The sequence below is a fragment of the Ptychodera flava genome, chromosome 11 (assembly GCF_041260155.1).
Source record: "Ptychodera flava strain L36383 chromosome 11, AS_Pfla_20210202, whole genome shotgun sequence".
In the NCBI taxonomy this organism is placed as follows: domain Eukaryota; kingdom Metazoa; phylum Hemichordata; class Enteropneusta; family Ptychoderidae; genus Ptychodera; species Ptychodera flava.
Genome location: NC_091938.1, coordinates 33,749,940 through 33,769,663, shown reverse-complemented (window position 1 = coordinate 33,769,663; position 19,724 = coordinate 33,749,940). Strand labels below are relative to the sequence as shown.

General features: G+C 38.9%; 1 protein-coding gene across 1 annotated transcript in view; it reads right to left on the bottom strand.

Annotated features, from left to right (window-relative positions):
* LOC139144501 (hyalin-like) overlaps positions 1-19,724 on the bottom strand; it is a 57,005-nt gene that overhangs the window by 15,187 nt on the left and 22,094 nt on the right. The window contains exons 3-4 of the mRNA XM_070715199.1: positions 18,723-18,938; positions 9,483-9,719 (exon numbers count right to left, since the gene is read on the bottom strand). Coding sequence (XP_070571300.1) covers positions 9,483-9,719; positions 18,723-18,938 — 453 coding nt within the window. The remainder of the gene's footprint in view (positions 1-9,482; positions 9,720-18,722; positions 18,939-19,724) is intronic.

The window sequence follows — 19,724 nt, the reverse complement described above, 5'->3', positions numbered from 1 at the left end:
GTCAAGCGAGTCGTGGATATTGAAACGCTGGTGGATATCGAAGGTATGACCAAAGAAAGAAAGATGTACTCTGTTTATACAGATATGGAAGTCAAATTATTGGATCCGAAAAACGGTAATACACAAATTCGTACATTGCATGTTAAGTTAAAAGATACATACACAAAAGATGTAAGAGGATCGGAATCGGAAATAAAACAACAATTAATAGATCGCTACGACCATATGCTTGATACAATTAGCAATGTTGAGGGTTCTGGTCTCGTTCTCGAGGAGATACGTAATTTTGAAGTAATTCTAGTAGAAATTTTACTCGGGGCCGGCACCCCTACGGGAACAGAACAAGTCCAACTTCCAGGATGGTTAAAAAATAAACATTGTGTGAGCGATCTTATTCTTCCTTTCGGCAGCGAGAATTGTTTTCAGTATGCCGTCGTTTCAAGTTTAAAGTTGGGCAACCCCGAGTTTCGCAAAAAGAAATGTGGACAGACTAGAAAAAACTGAAAGACGTATGACAAATTTATGGCTGACTACTGTTGGGATGGAATACCATTTCCTACGCCCGCCGATGAGGTAGAAACATTCAAGCACTTCGAGCAGCAAAATCCAAGCGTCAAACTCCAAGTATTTCAGATCTACAAAATTGATCCTGATCCGTCCGGCATAACTGTGTTATATAGTGGCAGAGCCCGTTCCGAAGGCCCTAACGGAACGGAAGGCCCTAGCGGAGCTCGTTCCGAAGGTGATAGGGAACAAATAGCGAATATCTTGCTAATAGTAGGCGAAGACGCGGGCCACTATGTACCAATTACTGCGTTAAATCGCCTTCTTAATTCTCAAAATGATCGTAAGAATGTGCACACACGGAAGTGTATTTGTATGGTTTGTAAACAAGGTTTTAAGTCAACAGAAGAATTAGAAATACATCAGGTATACTGCGGAACAGACACTGCTCAGCCAGTTTTTCCTAAGGAAGTGTGTCAATTTGAAGGCCATCGGAAAAAGGTTCCGTGTCCCTACGTCGTGTATGCAGATACGGAAGCAATTATTGAGCGGGGCACCGGCCGATACATTCCAATTTGTATTTCGTATGTTATGATTGAACGATGGCCGGGCCCCTGCCGGAACGGTTCCGGGCCGAAAGTTTATAGTAAAAGAACATTCACGGGCCTCTCCTGTGTTACAGAATTTCTAAAGGATATGAAGAAAAGGGCTGAGAATTATTCGAAATCGTATTATTGGAAAATAAAACCGATGAAAGATACTTCTAATTACAACGATCCAGTCTGTGTTGCATGTGGAGCCCAGCCAGCCGGATACCGAATAGTGAAGGATCCTACGACTTTTTATTTTACAAAGTGCCGCCTGTCGAGAACCATTCCTATCTACTTTCACAATCTCAAGGGATATGATGGTTTTTTTATTTTACAAAAAATACATGAAATCGGGGATGAGGGTCCTTCCATTCCGGTAGGGGAACCAGAGCCAAATATCATAGCTAAGACGGGTAATGGTGGAGTTATGTGTCGTATGAAAACATTTATTTTTAGTGCCTCAATTGTTGTCGATGGGGGGAGGGAGACAAAGAAACGTTTCTTTTCTATAAAGTTTATGGACAGTGCTCAGTTGATGTCTGGGTCGCTCGCGAAGTTGGCAAAGACTGTTCCAGAGGATGGATGGACGGCAGTACCACTTTCGTACCCGGACATTCAGTGGGCGAAAGGTTTCTTCCCGTACGAATATTTAGATTCTCCCGAGCGATTGGAAGAGGACCAGCTCCCGGAGAGACACAAATTTTATAGCGAATTAACGGAAGAGGGGATTTCTGAGTCTGGTCACGAACATGCATTGCGAGTATGGGACGAAGTTGAATGTAAGACGATTCGTGATTATATGGAATTCTATTGTGAGACGGACGTTCTCCTTCTTGCGAATATATTCAAAAATTTCCGTGACACATGTTTAGAAGCATATAAGTTAGATCCAGCTCACTTTATGTCAGCGCCCGGCTTGACTTGGGATGCTATGTTACTTTACACAGGTAATAAATTTAAACTTATTCAAGATGCTGAGCAGATGACTTTCATTCAGAGGGGAATTAGAGGTGGTATCAGCCAGTGTAATATTCATTATTTACAGACAAATCATCCAGCTTACGCCGGCGGGAATTCTTACGTTAGTTACGATCCGGAGAAACCCCTTCGGAACGAGTTAACCAAAATAAAATATCTCGATGCTAATAATCTTTACGGATGGGCAATGAGTCAGGCAATGCCAATGGGCGGACTTCATTGGATGACGATGGAAGAATTGTTAGAATGGTCTGCTCAGAATGGCGGAGCAGGCTTGGATTGGGGACCCGGCGCTAGATTTCCTCCAAGTTTTCTAGAAGTAGACTTAGAATATCCAGCCGAATTACATGAAGAACATTCCGATCTACCACTCGCGCCGCATCACTATGAATTTCCAAGGCAGGGAGCTACCGCCGGAGGGAGTCGACTGATTACAAGTCTAACGGACAGAGAGAGATACATCTCACATTATAAGTTACTTGAATTCTATCTTCAGATGGGAATGCGACTGAAAAAGATTCATCGGGTGCTTGCCTTCGAAGAGGCTCCATGTCTTGCGAAATATATTGACTTTAACACTAAAATGAGGGCAAAGGGAAAGACAGATTTTGAAAAGAATTTCTATAAGCTGATGAATAATGCAATGTTCGGCAAGACAATAGAAGACGTTCAAAAGTACAGAGACTTTAAATTTGTTTCGGGCCAGAACCGTTCCGATAGGGGTTCCGATAGTGGCCGTAAATAGATTCAGAAGTATAATCCAAAGATGAAACATATAACTCTCATAACTTCCGAAGAGGATGGCGATTCCTGCGACAGTGTCCTACTGGAACTGAAAAGGGATCAATATGAATATAAAAAGCCAGTTTTCATTGGCGCGGCAGAGCTTGAACTTTCTAAGCTGCTTATGTATGAGACGCATTACAATTACTTTTGAAAGCAGTTCAAATGAATACGATTAGCCTACATAGATACTGACAGTTTTGTTTACAGTGTACCTCTTCCTTCCCCGGACGTAACTTTCAGTGATATAGTCCGAGAAGATGTGGAAAAGAATGGTGAGAAGTCTATATATGATACTAGTGGGATGAGCTCCGCCCCCGATTTTCCAAAGATTAATAAAAAGGTGATAGGTAAATTTAAAGATGAGTTGAATGGAGAACCTATTCTTGATTTTGTCGGCATACGCTCGAAAGTGTATGCTTTTCGGACTCCAAATTCCGAGACGAAAAAAAATAAAGGGATAAAAGATGTTTGTGTTAGAAAACATTTGAACTTTGAAGACTATAAGGATCTGTTTGAAACTGGGAAGGAGCCCGAGCGGGCACATTTTGTGCAGTTTGTACGGAAAAAACCTGGAGAAATCCGTAGTGAAAAGCGTAGTAAAATCATGATGGCGCCAAATGATATCAAACATGTGCAGTTATACAATCCAGACACGGGCGAATGGTTGGCAGAAACATGGCCGATAGGACGGAGTTCCCCTTCGGAACGCTAACGGAGTCAACTTTCATATCCATTTAATCCATAATGTCGTATGTATCTTTCTAAAGGGGGACTAAATCCTTCTTGTTTTTGAATTTCTAGCGCCTGATGAAATATGTCCTGAATAAGTTCTGAGGTGCGGGTATTCTCTTCTTTCTTTATAGATGCGCCTTTTTCTTGTATTTGTGTAAGCAGCTGTTTATATTGAACGTAATAATGTTTATATTTCTCTCGCCTTTTTGATACTCCTGTTTTTCCTTGTATTACATCAATAATAACACCTGGTATAGGAGTTAAAGCTAAAAGAACTGGAACTGTCGGAATTGCTGCTATGACAGCAGAACTTACAAGAATTCCCTTAGTCACATTAAGAGCCATATCAATTCGGCCCATTAACTTATAACTTCGTCGATATGCGGCGCTAGTTCTTTCAATATAGTCGGCCAATTGTTCAACGCTTTCAACAACTGAGACGTGCATTTTAATTTTTACTGCATATGTAAGGATGATCAAAAATAATTGTAGTAATATAGAAAGACAATATGGCAGAAGGAGGAGAAGATATACCACTCCAGGATTTCGATGATGCAAATTTAAATGATGATGATGATGCTACTGCTGAAACATACTTTATAGACGATAATGCTCTTGCAGAAGCCGATCCTTTCCAGGCCGGCTCAAGCGATAGTCCATATGTAGATCCTACGATTAAACATAGAATAGAAATTACAAAGCAAATGGCTGAACAATTCTTAAACGAGAATAAAATTGAAAATCTGGCAGCACGAAGCGAATTGATTTTAAATGCTAAGATTAGGGGTGGAAGGCTGTATTATAAAAACCTCAGGCTATCAAAACTTGCAGGACGTGGATTTAGATCGCTCGAGTCAGTAAAAAGAGAAGTGGGAGGATATGAATTTGTAACTAAAGTATACAAATGGAGTGGAGTCGAATATCACTCTAGCGCAGAGCCCGAATTTGTGAGTTCAACATTGTATTCTGAAGATGTGAAAAACGATAAAATACTGGCTGAGAAGATGACGCCAGAAGACATGGGTATATATAAAGATGAACTTACATTCTTACGGCAAGATGCTTCTGGTAATGCAGATAAAATACAAGCTTTTGAAAATAAAATCGAAAAATGGAACAATCTAAACCCCTAATATAGAGCTATTAATGATGAATTAAGGATTGCGAATATGCGTCTGGACGAGCTTAACAATGAAAAAAGAAAATAACGCTAGAGAAAAAAGAAGTTGAAAAACAGTTAAAGGATCCTGAAACGGGCACCCAAGCAAAAGAAAAAGCGGAAAAACTACTAGCTGAACTCATAACAAGAGAAGCTAAAATTGTTGATCGAATTGAATATGAACATGGTAAGATCAGTGAGGCACGTGAAAGTCTGGCTACTACTAGGTCTCTTTGTGATGTAATTTCCGATCCAGAATTATCACTCAGGCTGAAGCTGACAGAATTATTTAAACGAAATGGTATAACAATCGCTGCAATACTGACTGCCCTTGGAATGACAATATCAACAATTGCCTTGGCTGTGACTAAAGGAGGAGGAGCAGCAGCAGGAAATGGAGCAAACACATGGGGAGCAGGTCCGCCCAAAGTATACACAAAAGCGAAAGAAATTGTAAAGCAATTTGGTGAATGGTTAAAAACATTGGCTGCAAAAAGTGCTGCTGCAATACCAGGTTTAATCGGCTCCCTTGTCAGTTTTCTATTAAAAACAGCAGGATCAGTTGTCGGATTTGTTGGAGAACAGCTATGGATATTTTTAACAGGTTTAACATTAGTCATTATAAATAAAATTATGTATTAATATATGACCCCTACGGAATCGACATGTTTGGTGAAAAGAATATTACAAAGTTTCTTTCTAAAAATAAAGACCTGTTTGATTTCTCTGTTGAATTGGAATGGTGCAAACTCAGACGAGTAAATCGACATATACTTCGAGCAAATCCAGGTGTCCGACTCAAAGATGATAATCTATATCATAACATATTAGCTTTCATGAAGGAATGTCAAAAGACTAACTTCTTTAAGCGACTAGAATTCATAAACGTCTTTCAGGAGATTGACAATGATGAAATGGAAGTCCAACATTTACAAGAATATTGGGTTTTCGATTGATTCGCGACACAGGTAATCGATTTATCTTTCAGTCAGACGGAAATATTTATGTAAAGATGTGATTTATTTTCTTTTTAAGGCCAGGAAGAAAAAATAAATTGTTCATCAGAATCGCCGCTTCTACTTTGGCATATTTGGAAATTTTTTTTTTTTTTTTGATCCCGGCAAATTCTTACTTCCGCATTACAAATATTTTTAGTACTGCCGCTGGTGGCGCCCTACACTGTGTCGGGTTTTCGCGGGCACGGGATTTTGAATGAGACTTCATACGTGTTCGGACTTGGTTGACCGCCAAAACGTTGTGACGTCTGAATTTGGCGAATCACGACGCAAAGTGGGTCGATTTGGCCAGAAATTTGCTCGTTTTGTAAAGGTTAGTACATGTCACATCATGAGTATTAATTTGATCGCCAACATTCGACGTGATGGCCAACAGTTAGTTCCAGAGACGCTATTCAGTGTTTGTCCTGATATTACGTTCGGCGATTTGTTCAACAAGATCGTGACAGCAGATATAGATGGACGGTGCATCCGATTGAATGAAAATTGCATAGAAAGTATAAAAATTTACGGCTATGACAAAACACATGGTTGCGTCGATGTTAAAGTACGATCTGAATGATGACTATATAACTTCACTTCGATCACAGTACAGTGTTGTTAGACCATTGTGTAAAATGTGTATATATAGACAGTGGTAAAGAGGCCAAAACATGGGGCCAAAGTAAAATGAAAAAAACTCAGATGCTAGGTCCCACCGGGACAATATTAAAGGACAATATTGAATTGTTGAATTTCAGTGATTTGCTGTACATTTCAGTTTTTTTCTGAGAGAATTTTGAAATGCTCAGAATATGTTGTGCAAACACTAACTGTGAATGTAATGGCCTATGTTATTGTTGGGAAATATAGTATTGAATTCAGTTACCAGTATCAGTGTTTCTTGTCTGAGATATTTCTGGTAAAAAGGGAAACAATTATCTTGCCTTGTCTGCATGTGTGCAAAAATGCCAGAGAAACGGGTTTACCTTCGGCCTAAAAGAATTTAAAAAAATTTTTTCGCTCGCCGCTCCTGGGACTTGGTCCAAAAAATCCGATGAACAAGATTTTTTTTTTCTCTGGCCTAACTGTAATTTTTTTTCTACACTACTATATACATTACACGAAAATGGGGTACGATAGATCATTATTACCGGAATTCACCAACCGAATACCGAAGGGAACGAAGTCAAAAAGAACTCATCATGTGATTGCCCATAATCCAAGTGAGGCAGATCCAGGTCAGACACTTATCATACGATGTCCAAAGTTAGAAAGCGGAGTAGTACTAGTTCCAGATACTTTCGACCTAGTTTTTGATCTCGAAGTAATGGGTCATGAAGATAACTGAGTAGTACAAAATGTTGCAAAAAATTTGGTGGAGCGTATGGTTCTCACATTTCAGGGGCAGCCACTTTTCAATTTGAATAAATATAACCTTATTGAATGTTATCGCGATCTCTTCAAACATAAAAAAGAGAGAACGAACATGACACTGTACGGAATTCAGAATGAAAATGTAAGAAAATTAAGAAGTGGGGCGGCCAATGCAGATCACGCCGTCGTGGACGATAATTTACTTTTTGACACATATAAAACAAAATATGCTATTCATCTGAATCATCCCCTCATAACAGGCCATGGGGTTGCATATCCAAAAGAGTTAGGGAGTCATATTGAATGGGAAATTACGCTTGCACCCGTCTCCCAATTCCTTGTCAATAATACTGTTACACCCAATTATAAATTAAAAAACATTCAAATGGAATATGAGACAATTTCTGATCCCGTACTTGCGAGAGAAACTGCTGGTTATTACAACGGTGGAAAAAGTTACCTTTACGAGCATATACATTATTTTAGAACAATCCCATTCAAAGATTCAACAACGGTTATCAATGGAAATATAAATGTACCACGACGTAGCATGAGAGGTATCATGATACTCTTCACTAAAAATCAGAATCAGTCAGAACTGAATAGCGAACTTTTCTTTAATCCATCCATTGAATCTGTGTCTGTAATGATTGAGGGCATTGCGAACAAAATATACGCTCAGAAGATGTTACCAAGACAATTTTGGCGAGAGGCACGACGGTATTTTGCTGAAGATAAAGATTGGTGTGAAATTGATATAGATGAAGTCGATTATTTGAAGAATAAATTTTGTTTGTTTATTGATCTGCGTAGTTTTAAAGATATTGAATTTCATGGAAATGGTCTTAGAGTAATGAACACAAAAGATGGAATACAGCTTGAAATAATAAAAATGGATACTTCAGTGAAAGGTGTCGACTCTCGTGATGATAATAGAATCAAAGGTCGGGATGATAATATATATTTGCCCACGTTTATGTTATTAGCGATGCCCAAGTCTCTGTTAAAAATAGCAGATTAAAGTCTATACTATTTTAGTTAACTGGAGTCGTTCAGAAAAAATTCCGCAGAAAATTTTTCATGAAAACTGTAGAGATTCAGACCTTTGAAATGATGTCACAAGTTGCTAAGTAACATTCGAAGCCTACCGGAACGGAATTGCGAAAGTCCTACTGGAAAGTCCCTGCTGGAAAAGGTGTTGCGCAGCAGTGTTCAAGATCAGAACGGTTACTGTAGGGTAGGGACTAAAATAGGTGAAAATCTCGTTCCAATAGGTAAGATAAGTCGTTCCGATAGGTGTAGGAAAAACATAGTAAATTCAAACAACCAGAAACGAGTATATTCTTACATCCAGAAGACAAAAATCACCTCCGGAACGGGCACTGGAACCCCTTACGGAATGGTACAGAGCTGCAGCCAGAATCTATCGAACAAATGATCTCCCTTCCATCCGATAATAGAATGCCGTTCCGACAGATGTTCTGTTAGTGGATTACCCAGTGAGTCATAGCTAGCGCATTGCGCAAGTCGAACGTGAGTGACTCAGCGAGGAATTTCCCACTGAGTTCAGGTTAATGCACTATCTTCTGTATATGACTCATCGCCAGCTGTCGCGGTGACCTGTACGCCATTTTTAGCTACATGGAGGGGTTTCCCATGTAGCTAAAATGGGGGGGGAAACAAAGTTCATGTCACAGAAAACAAGTATTTCTTACTACTTAGTCGCTTTACCGGGCGAAAGACAGCCTCTGGGACAATTCCGCCAAACAGGGGACATATCAACCCACGTCAGAAAAATACAGTAAACTTTTGATTGGTTTAAACTCATTAATAGTGTAATTTATGTTGGAATCGGTGGATTCACGGCGTTAAAATATTATGTTTTGCTCCTTCAAGGGACAACATATGTAGTTCTTAAATTAAACACTAATATTCAGTTAAAGATTAAAATGGCTCTATTTGGTGCTATTGTTATTAATGCTTTTTATGAATAACACTTGTCCCGAAGTAAAGCTTTACTTAAAATTGTCGCCCATCGCGCAAACAACGGTGGCTGTTAACTCCTTATCTCCCGATCATACACTACATGTTGGGAATATTTGTTTTTGTTTGAAAAAGCTTAAAAGGGGTTCTATCGTGATTATTAGCGATAGCGATCGCCTACGTTGCATTTGTTCGAATTTGTATCTAATTCTTATCGAAAAGAAATAAACATGAAATCCAAACAAATTATATTAAGTTGATAGCCCGAGTCGTCTACAAATTCAGGGTCATAGTCAAATGGAACAAACCCTTAAATGCTCGATGAGTCACGAAAGTATCCACTTTGACAAGGAAAGTAATGAATGATATTTAGCTTACCGACAACTGTTACTTCAAAATCGCACGTCGCACCATTGCCTGCCGTGTCGTTGAACACACAACTAACATCCGTCTTTCCAACGTAAAATTTACCATTTAATTTCGGTGTACATTCAGCATTGATCTGGCTTTCTCCATTTACAAAGTCTGTCATGTTGATCACCCGTGACGCAAGCGATGCGAAGTTGACGCCAGGCTCGGTAGTGTTGATAATGTCTTCGCAAAGAAATTCGAGATCTAATAAACGTAAAGATAATTGAAACCCATCAATTACGGATGGTCTTAATTCAAGATATGTAAAAACTTTGTGTTAAAAATTCTCCAAGATTCTATCTTAATGTATGTAGGCCTAGTACCACTGTAGGGAACATTTAGAAACTGGAGCGAGAAAGTTACTTTTTCTCGCCAATAACTTTCTCCCAATTGTGGAGAACCTCTTGTTTTGCTCACTGCTCTCTGTAATAAATTAAAATTTGTCACTGGTTAGCATTGGTTAGAATCAAGTATGATAATAGATTCTCGCCATTGAGACTTGAAATTTCCACCAAGCACAGTGGGAAATGAACTCTGAAAGTGACAATGTATAATACTCATTATTCTCTAATGAGAATCAACCAAACTTGCTTTTCAGCAGAGAACCTTGAGTCTGGCTGATTCTCACCAATGAACAGCGAATTTTGTCGACTTTTGACACCTGTGAATGAGTATGATCCATTCTGACTGTGAAAAATTACCATTCTCACTGCGCTTGGTGTGAATTTCCAGTGTCACTGGTGACATTCTGTCATCATATTTGATTTTCCCCACGGATTGCATTTTTTAATGCTGACCAGTGATAATTAAAAATAATTCTCACTGAGAACTGTGAGAATAACGAAAGATTATCACTGCGAGACTGTTCCACAGATTAAAAATGAGACAAAGTGTCGCCATATTTTCTTTTACGGTTGACAATGCTACTTGAGTCGGGGAATCACCTCGATGAGAGGTACCACAGGGATACTACTATATAGGGACACCGTAAGGTTGAAGTGGATGAAGATTATTGATTCACAGCCGATGGGACCAACGAATTCGAAAAGCTGCCGAGACTAGCGGACGCGTAGACTCTCAATAGTCTATCCCCCATCCCCAAGTCTGGGGTCTAAAGTTAAAAGTCTGAAGGCCTCCAAAGGCTTCCGAAAGTCAACAAAAGTCTCCAAAAGCTTCCGAAAGTCCCGAAAGTCTCTTTTTTACACATCAAAAATTCACCTTAGCCTTGTATAGACAATTTTAAAGGCGTGTCTAAGCATGTAAAATGCATCACAGGAAGAAATCGTACATTGGCTGAAAAGTATGAAAGCTACTTGATTGGATAAAAAATGAAATAATTTCCAAATACTTGACCGGGAGAATATTTAAGCTATACATTGTTATTCTGCTGACTCTGCATACCAACCAACGCTTTTTAGTGTTTATGATATTCGTGTGATAAAATGCCGACTTTTAAGAATGGTGGTCAATAAAGCTACACGGTAAAAACTTACGGAGCCAGAACCCGACTATATACATGTATGTATAAGCTATTGTTTCATTCCAAAGTTAATCAAGTATTGACTAAATTGACGTAACCATATCGCTGTCACAACTTTTTGTTTTAACTGTACTGTCCATTCGAGTACCAGAATCATGGTCAATGTCAGTAAACATCTTTTGTCCATATTTAATGAAAAGTAAAGCTGTTGGTTGTTTTCCAGTTTCTTTTAATTTACAAGCCGGTAGCAGCGTTGTACGTTAATTATCACATTGGCAATGATATTTGAGGTAATAAAAGAAACACTGGTAATAATACTGAGTTAATTAATGGAGCTTCCATGTTTTACCGACTACGATTGCTTGTATTCCCACCCACCTGGTAGAATGTTCGTCATGGAATGAACAGAATTATACATACCCGTGTAAGACTTTTACCTGAACAGGTAAAATCGTAACACTTCCTTTCTTTACGGAAATGCACCGATTTTGAAGTAAATACTTCATTTTTTTTTACAATTGTATCATTCGTTCTTAAATGTCTCAAGTGCCTTAAATGTATACATAAATGAGGGCGACTTCTGACCATGGTGTCGTCAAAGAAATGTAAAATTTTACAGGTAGCACAGAAAGTTGAAGTCAAGTCATTGAATCGTGATATAAAAAAGGTGAACGAGCTGGAAGCTTTAGAATACATGTACAATGTTCTCTTCTCGATTCCACTTATTCTATCCCCAATGATAAAACAGTTCATTCGCCAAACAATGCAATGTCATTGTAAGTTGCCTCACATTTCATCTGTTGACCTGCTTGCAGCAGAATGGCATGCTCTCTCTCTCTCTCTCTCTCTCTCTCTCTCTCTCTCTCTCTCTCTCTCTCTCTCTCTCTCTCTCTCTCTGCAAACATGTCAACATCACGCTGAACGGATGATTCAGGCTGCTCCTGATGCGCGGAAGTATTAATATCAAAACCAGCAAACTGTTAAATCATCATCTTACATTCTCCTCACAGAAACCGCGGTCAGCCATCCTACATTAAGTTACCCACAATATTCTGTTTTTGCCAGAGTTACAAACATTTTCTCGCTCTTGTCTCGAAAGTTTTTCCTGTAATCTGCTTAACTTTATGGTCTGTTTACCACAATCTTACTTTATGGGGATACGGTTTGTTGGCTCTGCTATTTGATACGTGATTATTTGTGAGTGTTTATTTCATTTCGATTGATCAAGTTTCATGGTAGCAATTTACTGTTTCATTTACAGAAATGTGATCTTTGATTCCCTGCCGATTGTTGACCAACTTGCAAAATTTCAGATTGGTATGGTATTGTCCACTCACTTACGTGCTCACTAGGCTGTGCATATTTGCATAACATAAACAATAGTTAGGCCAAAGTAATTAAATTCCTTGTTTTGCGTCCCTGCCCGCCTAGGTTTTTAAGGTTTTCATGAAAAACACACACAGTGTATTTGAATAGGAAATTTTAGGACATAAGAGCTTAGCTTTTCTAAACTAAAATCTTGTGACAATTTTTTATTTGCTGCAATCAAATTACATTGTTTTAATTTTCTTGTGTGTGTTTTTCAGCCGCTTGGACGCGTACCTTTTGCCATTTAGAGTGGACGCAAAACAAAGAATGTAATTAATTTGGCCTTATGCAACTACGCACAACCTGGTGTGGACTTTAGTGATAATGCCATACCTATCAGAAGATGGTCCCCTCCATATCACGTTATGAAAGCCCCAAGCTTGGCGCTTTTCCAATGATTCACAATACATTAAGTTGATGAAGCCCTAAATGCAACTTCCACCATAGTGACAATGTATGTTCATTTTTTGTAAAAAAACTAGCGCATGTTATGAAGCGCCGAGATGGCTTTCCCGGAAGGTGACCCCAATGCTAATATATATATATATATATAATCTCCCAGTATTTCGAACGAGTGTGACGTCATCGAAGACGAGGGTTTCCCCCAACATAGCGGCAGTATCCCTCCGAGCCGGTAGGCGAGGAGGGATACAGCTATGTTTGGGGAAACCCGAGACTTCGATGACGTCACATGAGTGAGAAATACTGGGAGATTATATATTATCACATGCATAGACCCACTTTTTTATTTTCACTTTCCGCGCGATGTAATTTGGACCTTTATTATGTCGGCGTGGCGGATGAAGTGGTACGGCTCCAGCTGATTCCGTTCTCATTCGGACGCACGTTCCTCTCGATGAGTCAGAGTAGTGTCTCGCTGTCGGATTTTCCGCGCAAAACTTGAATGGATATAGCCGTTATCAGCGAGGACAAGGGAAAGGAGGACGATATAGTATCTTCAGATGTATTATTTTGTTTGAAGGTAAAGTAATAATGTAAATAATGCATCGAAATTTAACCTTGTCTTGCTGTTCATAGCGGTGCTTACACGTTGTTCACACTGTACGATTCGAACGAACACGCTGTGCAATGCTGCAGTCGTCATTTTTACTGCTGTCAGTTCCTGACTTCGGTCATAATATATGAATAAAACCACAATTGAACTGTATCACATCGTTCTTGTTGGTCATTTATGCAACCACACTGTACCTAGGAAAGTTATATTGCTCGAAACTGGCGAGGACTGGAGGACTAAGTAAGATGCCCTATGAAGATCGTACGTTCGCATATTCTCAACGCCTTGGACGTTGTTTGAAATTGAGAGGAAAAGTGTATCATCGTTCGTTGTAATTATGAATGAAACTAAAATCATAAACAATCACAGTAAACAAAGCGCAAAAAGAAACTTTTAACATTTGGCATGTAATGTTCATTCGATCTCGATTTTACTGGTGTCTTATGAAAACACTTCATTGTGGCCGCGGCTCCTATCGAGCTGTCGACGAAGTGGCACAAGCTTCTGAAAACTGCGTTTGCCGTACGTTACTGCAGTAAACATTCTCGCTTTATTACAGCCTACCGCAGAAGTTCAACAGCAATACAACACTTTGCCGATGCTAAAAATTTAACCCGTCACCTGACAGGATGAGATGTTGATTTTGATACATCATATTATATGTTGGATTCTTGTTCGGTGATAAATTGGTCGATTTTGAGCGATGACTCGGCTGTTACGGCTCGTGACGAGATAGCACAGTACAGTGGTATAGTAGCAAACGTAGGGAGCAGACGACAGTGAACGCTCTCGTTTTCCCCAGTAGAAAAAAAACAGACAAACTTTCACAATCGCTACCAAAAGCCTTGACGTTTTCGCTATTTATTACTATTACCGCATTTTTCAGTAAACACCTTTGTGCCCACTCAATTTTCATCTGCACGAGAATGCTTACAAACAGTTTCAGTAGAAAAGAAAAGTGCCGACCCCGTATACCCTACTTCTGACGTCAGAAGTAGGGGTATACGGAAATCCTGTAAACCGTATACCTATAGTGTGATGTCACACTATAGGGATAACTGGGTCTATGTATGTGATAAATATATATATATCCCGGAAAGGTGACCCCAATGCTAATATATATATATATATATATATATATATATATATATATATATATATATATATATATATATATATATATATATATATATATATAGCCCTAAATATAAATCAGCCTTTGTGAACTTCCCTTTTTAATAATTTCCATCGGCCTATTTATGATTCAGATCAAATTTAAGCTGCGATTTTCATTTACATGCAAGGCTCTCTTCTAGGACCTACTATCGATCGGGAAAGAAACACTTTTTCTTCAGACTACTTACACAAAAATTAATGTTTTTATTTGATGTGCAAGAACGCCTATTTTATCAATCCTTACCGCATAACTTTCATTGAAAGGGACTTGAAAAAAGTTAGTTATCGGGCTGTAGCGCTGTGAGTGTAGTAATCAAATCAAACCCAATATATCTGTGAAGGCCTTGTGCTTATCAAACCTCACTGTTTTTGATTGTTCTTCAACAGTTTCAGCAGAATTATATATATATATATATATATATATATATATATATATATATATATATATATATATATATATATATATATATATATATATATCAGCCTTTGTGAACTTCCCTTTTAATAATTTCCATCGGCCTATTTATGATTCAGATCAAATTTAAACTGCGATTTTCATTTACATGCAAGGCTCTCTTCTAGGACCTACTATCGATCGGGAAAGAAACACTTTTTCTTCAGACTACTTACACAAAAATTAATGTTTTTATTTGATGTGCAAGAACGCCTATTTTATCAATCCTTACCGCATAACTTTCATTGAAAGGGACTTGAAAAAAGTTAGTTATCGGGCTGTAGCGCTGTGAGTGTAGTAATCAAATCAAACCCAATATATCTGTGAAGGCCTTGTGCTTTTCAAACCTCACTGTTTTGATTGTTCTTCAACAGTTTCAGCAGAATTAAAATAAAGAGATATTTCCATTAAGTATACTGGTGAGTTACATGAATAATACGAATTTTTCAATTGTTGGAATTCATGTTGAAATTCGAGATTAGCGCATGTTAATGTCATCTTCAATGTCGACGTCGCCTGACTCTTTCGTTATAAATTGCTCAAGTAACCTCCCGATGTTCCGAACAGGTGGGATTATATTGAATCACAAACTATCTGTACAGTTGATGTAGGGTGGCTTTTCATCCAAGGCTAGAGCTTGTGATTGGCTGTTAAGATTTATTTTGTAATTTTAAGAAGTTATTATCAAAAATCGAATATTAATCATATATCATCGAAAATCGCATATTCCTTTTTTTGTGTGAACACGAGTGTAATCTCATTATGTGACCAAACAATAGACGAGAGCTAGTGTCTGACGTGTAAAAGTGACATGTAAGCTTTTGCGACGGAAAGAATCGGTGATATTCTGTGTACGTAAAAGCAGATTTACCGTATAGCCATGCTAAGGAGTCTACTGGAAGAAAGTAAACCCTGCGATTGAGGAAGGTTTCTTCATTTATCCGCAACGCGCATAAATATGGAAATACTTTAAATCTGCACCAATCGCGACACGTCCAGATCTGATTGAACATTTTGATTGACTAAAAGTAGTGACTGAAGAAAAGCTGTTTACAATCCATTTTGATGATTTTAGTCAGGTTCTGCCTAAATCAAGCCATTTGATCGACTAAGATTAGGAATTATATTCTCAACGTCTGTCTGACTGTCTGTATTTCTGTGTTTGACGTCATCGTATATGAGTGCTTCTCGTGGAGCCGTACAACTTCGAGCCGGAGGCGAGACATTCTGCGGCTCCGCGAAAAGACAAGTATACGATGACGTCAAACAGAGATATATTCCATTGGATTATATATTTATCACATGAATAGTTTTCTCACTTTTCGTTTGACGTGGATGGATCAAAATCATAGTCGAGGACACTGCAAAACTATTGTCGCCATCTGTTTATTTCCCGGGATTACTTTCAAATATTGAGTAAAACGGCCAATCGCCCTGCAGATATGCAAATATTTACTGGGTATGCGTTCATTCTTCAATCAAGGTGAAATTTTGATACACCGACTGCCATATTAACCAATCAGATATAGGGATTTGGTCACGTACACTTGTCAATCATTGTCTCGCGCTGTCCCGATGCCAATCGGAAGTCTGCCATCGTTAGCAATGGGGGCTTTACTGCGTTTACGCCCTACAGCCATGCATAGTAATATATCAAGAGTTATATATTTATGAAGGGAAGTCACCAGAAATATTGAATCAGTAGTTTTTATTCTAGAAGGTATCGAGGCTTTCAAAATATCACGAGCTTACGATCTTGGTGATCACGAAAAGTTCAATCCAATGGCACCCACTGAGACTCCGACTACGTAAGTGACCACAACGAGCCGTCCTCACCACCGGTTTCCGCCGGCGTTCTGGCCATCGACACGATGGCTGTGAGGGTAATCGACACGACCATGATAACTTGCGATGAAATGCAAATTTTACACTTATGCCACCGTGTTCCCTTATCAAATTATCTCAAATGTACGGCTTTCGAGTTCAAATAAATGTTCCTTGTGTGACAAAACGTGTTTCTCCATATTTTAGGCCTCACATGTTCAACTGCTGACACCGCTTGCTAAAATCCAATCGCTGTTTCATAGGCGGTTCTTTCAGCAGTTGCAACCAATGAAATCGTGTTCACGATCTAAATATTTCACGCTTTCGAGACTCAAACTGCCAAAAAATTAGAGAGCATAACAAACAAAATCGCAGCTTTAAACACACAACGACACTCCGTTTATTTATATTGCTTAATGTCTAGTCGATCGACATCGATTCTATAGTGGCGTACGGTTTTATCGTTATTCGTCGAATAACTTGACTCTTTTTGCCGTCTATGTCGCTTTCAGAAGATCATACGGTACTTATTTATTCTGTTGAACTTACGTTGAGTGTAGCTTTTGGGATTATCACCAGGTACAATGTTCACGTTAAGGCATCCGTACGACTGGACCGGAGTGCTAGCCGCGGCGGCACCCATTCTATTCTTGGGAACACAGACAAACATAGACAGACTTGTAACGGGTATTGTTTAAGGCGTGAAGCGGTTACGTAACCCATCCATGTTCGCCTTGCCTCTGGTTGCTCTCGCCTCTCTTTTCCGAAGAGTGCCGACCATGCATCCTTCGCTAATTTTCGGATATTCGCCAATTGTTAAGCGAAAGTATGTTCGGCAAAGTTTGTGTTGTTGTTGTCGTGTGGTGCTGAGCGGAATTGACGTGCTGGCGTAAAGAGGAGTGTTTTGAGCTTCAGGAAAGCGAGTTTAACCGTTTTAAAAATTCCTCTCATATTTTTATGAATATATAATGACTGTGTTTTAACCAAATTTGAAAGTCTTTTATCGATACTGTCTGGTTTTACTCAATGGTTCACGGTCAGTCATACCGTCTTTTACACGTGCGTCAAGGAAGGACATGTTTATGAAACTGCTGGCGTGTTATGTTTTGATTGGCGTGAAGCAGTGTTTCTGGCCTGAGAACTCACAAAGTAACTATGGTTGCTACGCGACTGGCAGTACGATGCCATCTCGTCGTATTTTTCGCATAATCTCGTGCAATTATCAACCACAAACAAAGCCTCCAAAAGTTTAAGACCTTTGAAGCTCATTTTAATATGAAAAGCCAATAGTCTACCGAGACGACCATTGAACAAAAGGCATGCCGCGTTACAAGTCTGTCTATATTTGTCTGTGTTGGGAATAACTAATAAAGCTTTAGCGACTCGACGTTTCGTTGTACAAGCATTTCATGTTTCCAAGTCGGAATTTAATCGCATCAACTTTTTGTAAAAGTCTCGTGAAAGCACGGCATCGATCGTGACAGATTAGTCTGTGCACGCATGGAGCTAGAAACTGAAGATTTCGTGTACACATGGTGCCCGCAAGCGTCATGGCGAAGTGCAAGAAAGAAGTTACGGTTGATGACTTAGAACAATGGTAATTCTGATTTTTTATCCGCACTGTTCTACGTCACACAGGTGGCGATTCGGGCTAGTTCATGCGATAAATATTAGTATATGTCTATCTATCTGGCTGGCTGGCTGTGTGAATGTATACTTTGTAATTTCTTTCAAAAGTTTAACGAACCATTAGAAAGTGGCTTGCTGACAACTGTAAGTGAATACTATCCAGTGTTATGGTGCAACAAGAATATTACAAATGCAACTGCTGAAAGAACCGCCGAAATGAGTATATATTGCGCAAAATGTAGTACTAATTATCCCACATACCTGCATAAACTTCAACTTCACAAAATCTCAATGGATATACTTCTTGTTCCTGCTCAATGCTGATGTATCGGGCAAACGTCAGAATACAAGGAAATACGAGTTCGTCTTGTGATGTATCGTTTAGTGAAACTTGGTCTCCACATACCGGGTTCTCACCAAACTCCAACGAATTTCCTGCACGGACGGTTGCATTATACGTCATCAGTGACGATTTGTCTGTGTGAAGATCATGTAGAGTGTCATGATGATGTCCCTTCACTATCTCCCTTATCGTATCATGAATATATTTAAATAAGCTTTAGATCAGAGGATCAAATGATGTTTCCTGTGCAACTCCCAATAGCATGTTAGTATGCCAAAAATTCTGCTCGTCAACGAATCTCATACATGTGTCATGACTTTTGTTATTGTTGACATACTCATATTTGATTTGAATTTTTAATAATAACCGACATGTTACAATGCCGACACTCTCAAATATGGAATTTGTTAATATATGCTAAATTCTGGGAATTTTATCATACCTCAAGGGTTTGAACCAGACACTGCAGTTGCGACACAAACAAAAATAGTATGAAATAGCCAAACTTCACAGCTAATTGAGCTTTAAGACAGGTTTATCTGCTCAGTGGGTATGAAACTTTTGAAATCACATGATTCAAAGTTACTATGATTAATACTGACACCATGATTCCATATCTGAATCACTGCCACTGTTGAGAACATTTTAAAACCACATCATCACCTCCACCATCATCATATTCATCATCATCATCATCATGTTTCAGCCTATATATTCTGAAGTGTCTGTTGTTCAAAACTTTGTCCTAAATGTGCCTCAACACATTCTACCTTATCCTTCCTCCTGCAATTTCTCAACTTGTCAGCTTTACCTCTGCACATATTGTATTGTAATTCTTCCATTGTTCGCGAGAGCACTGATGAGAACCCGTATTTTGATATGTTAAATTATGAGTAACATATTATGTTACTACTTCCGAC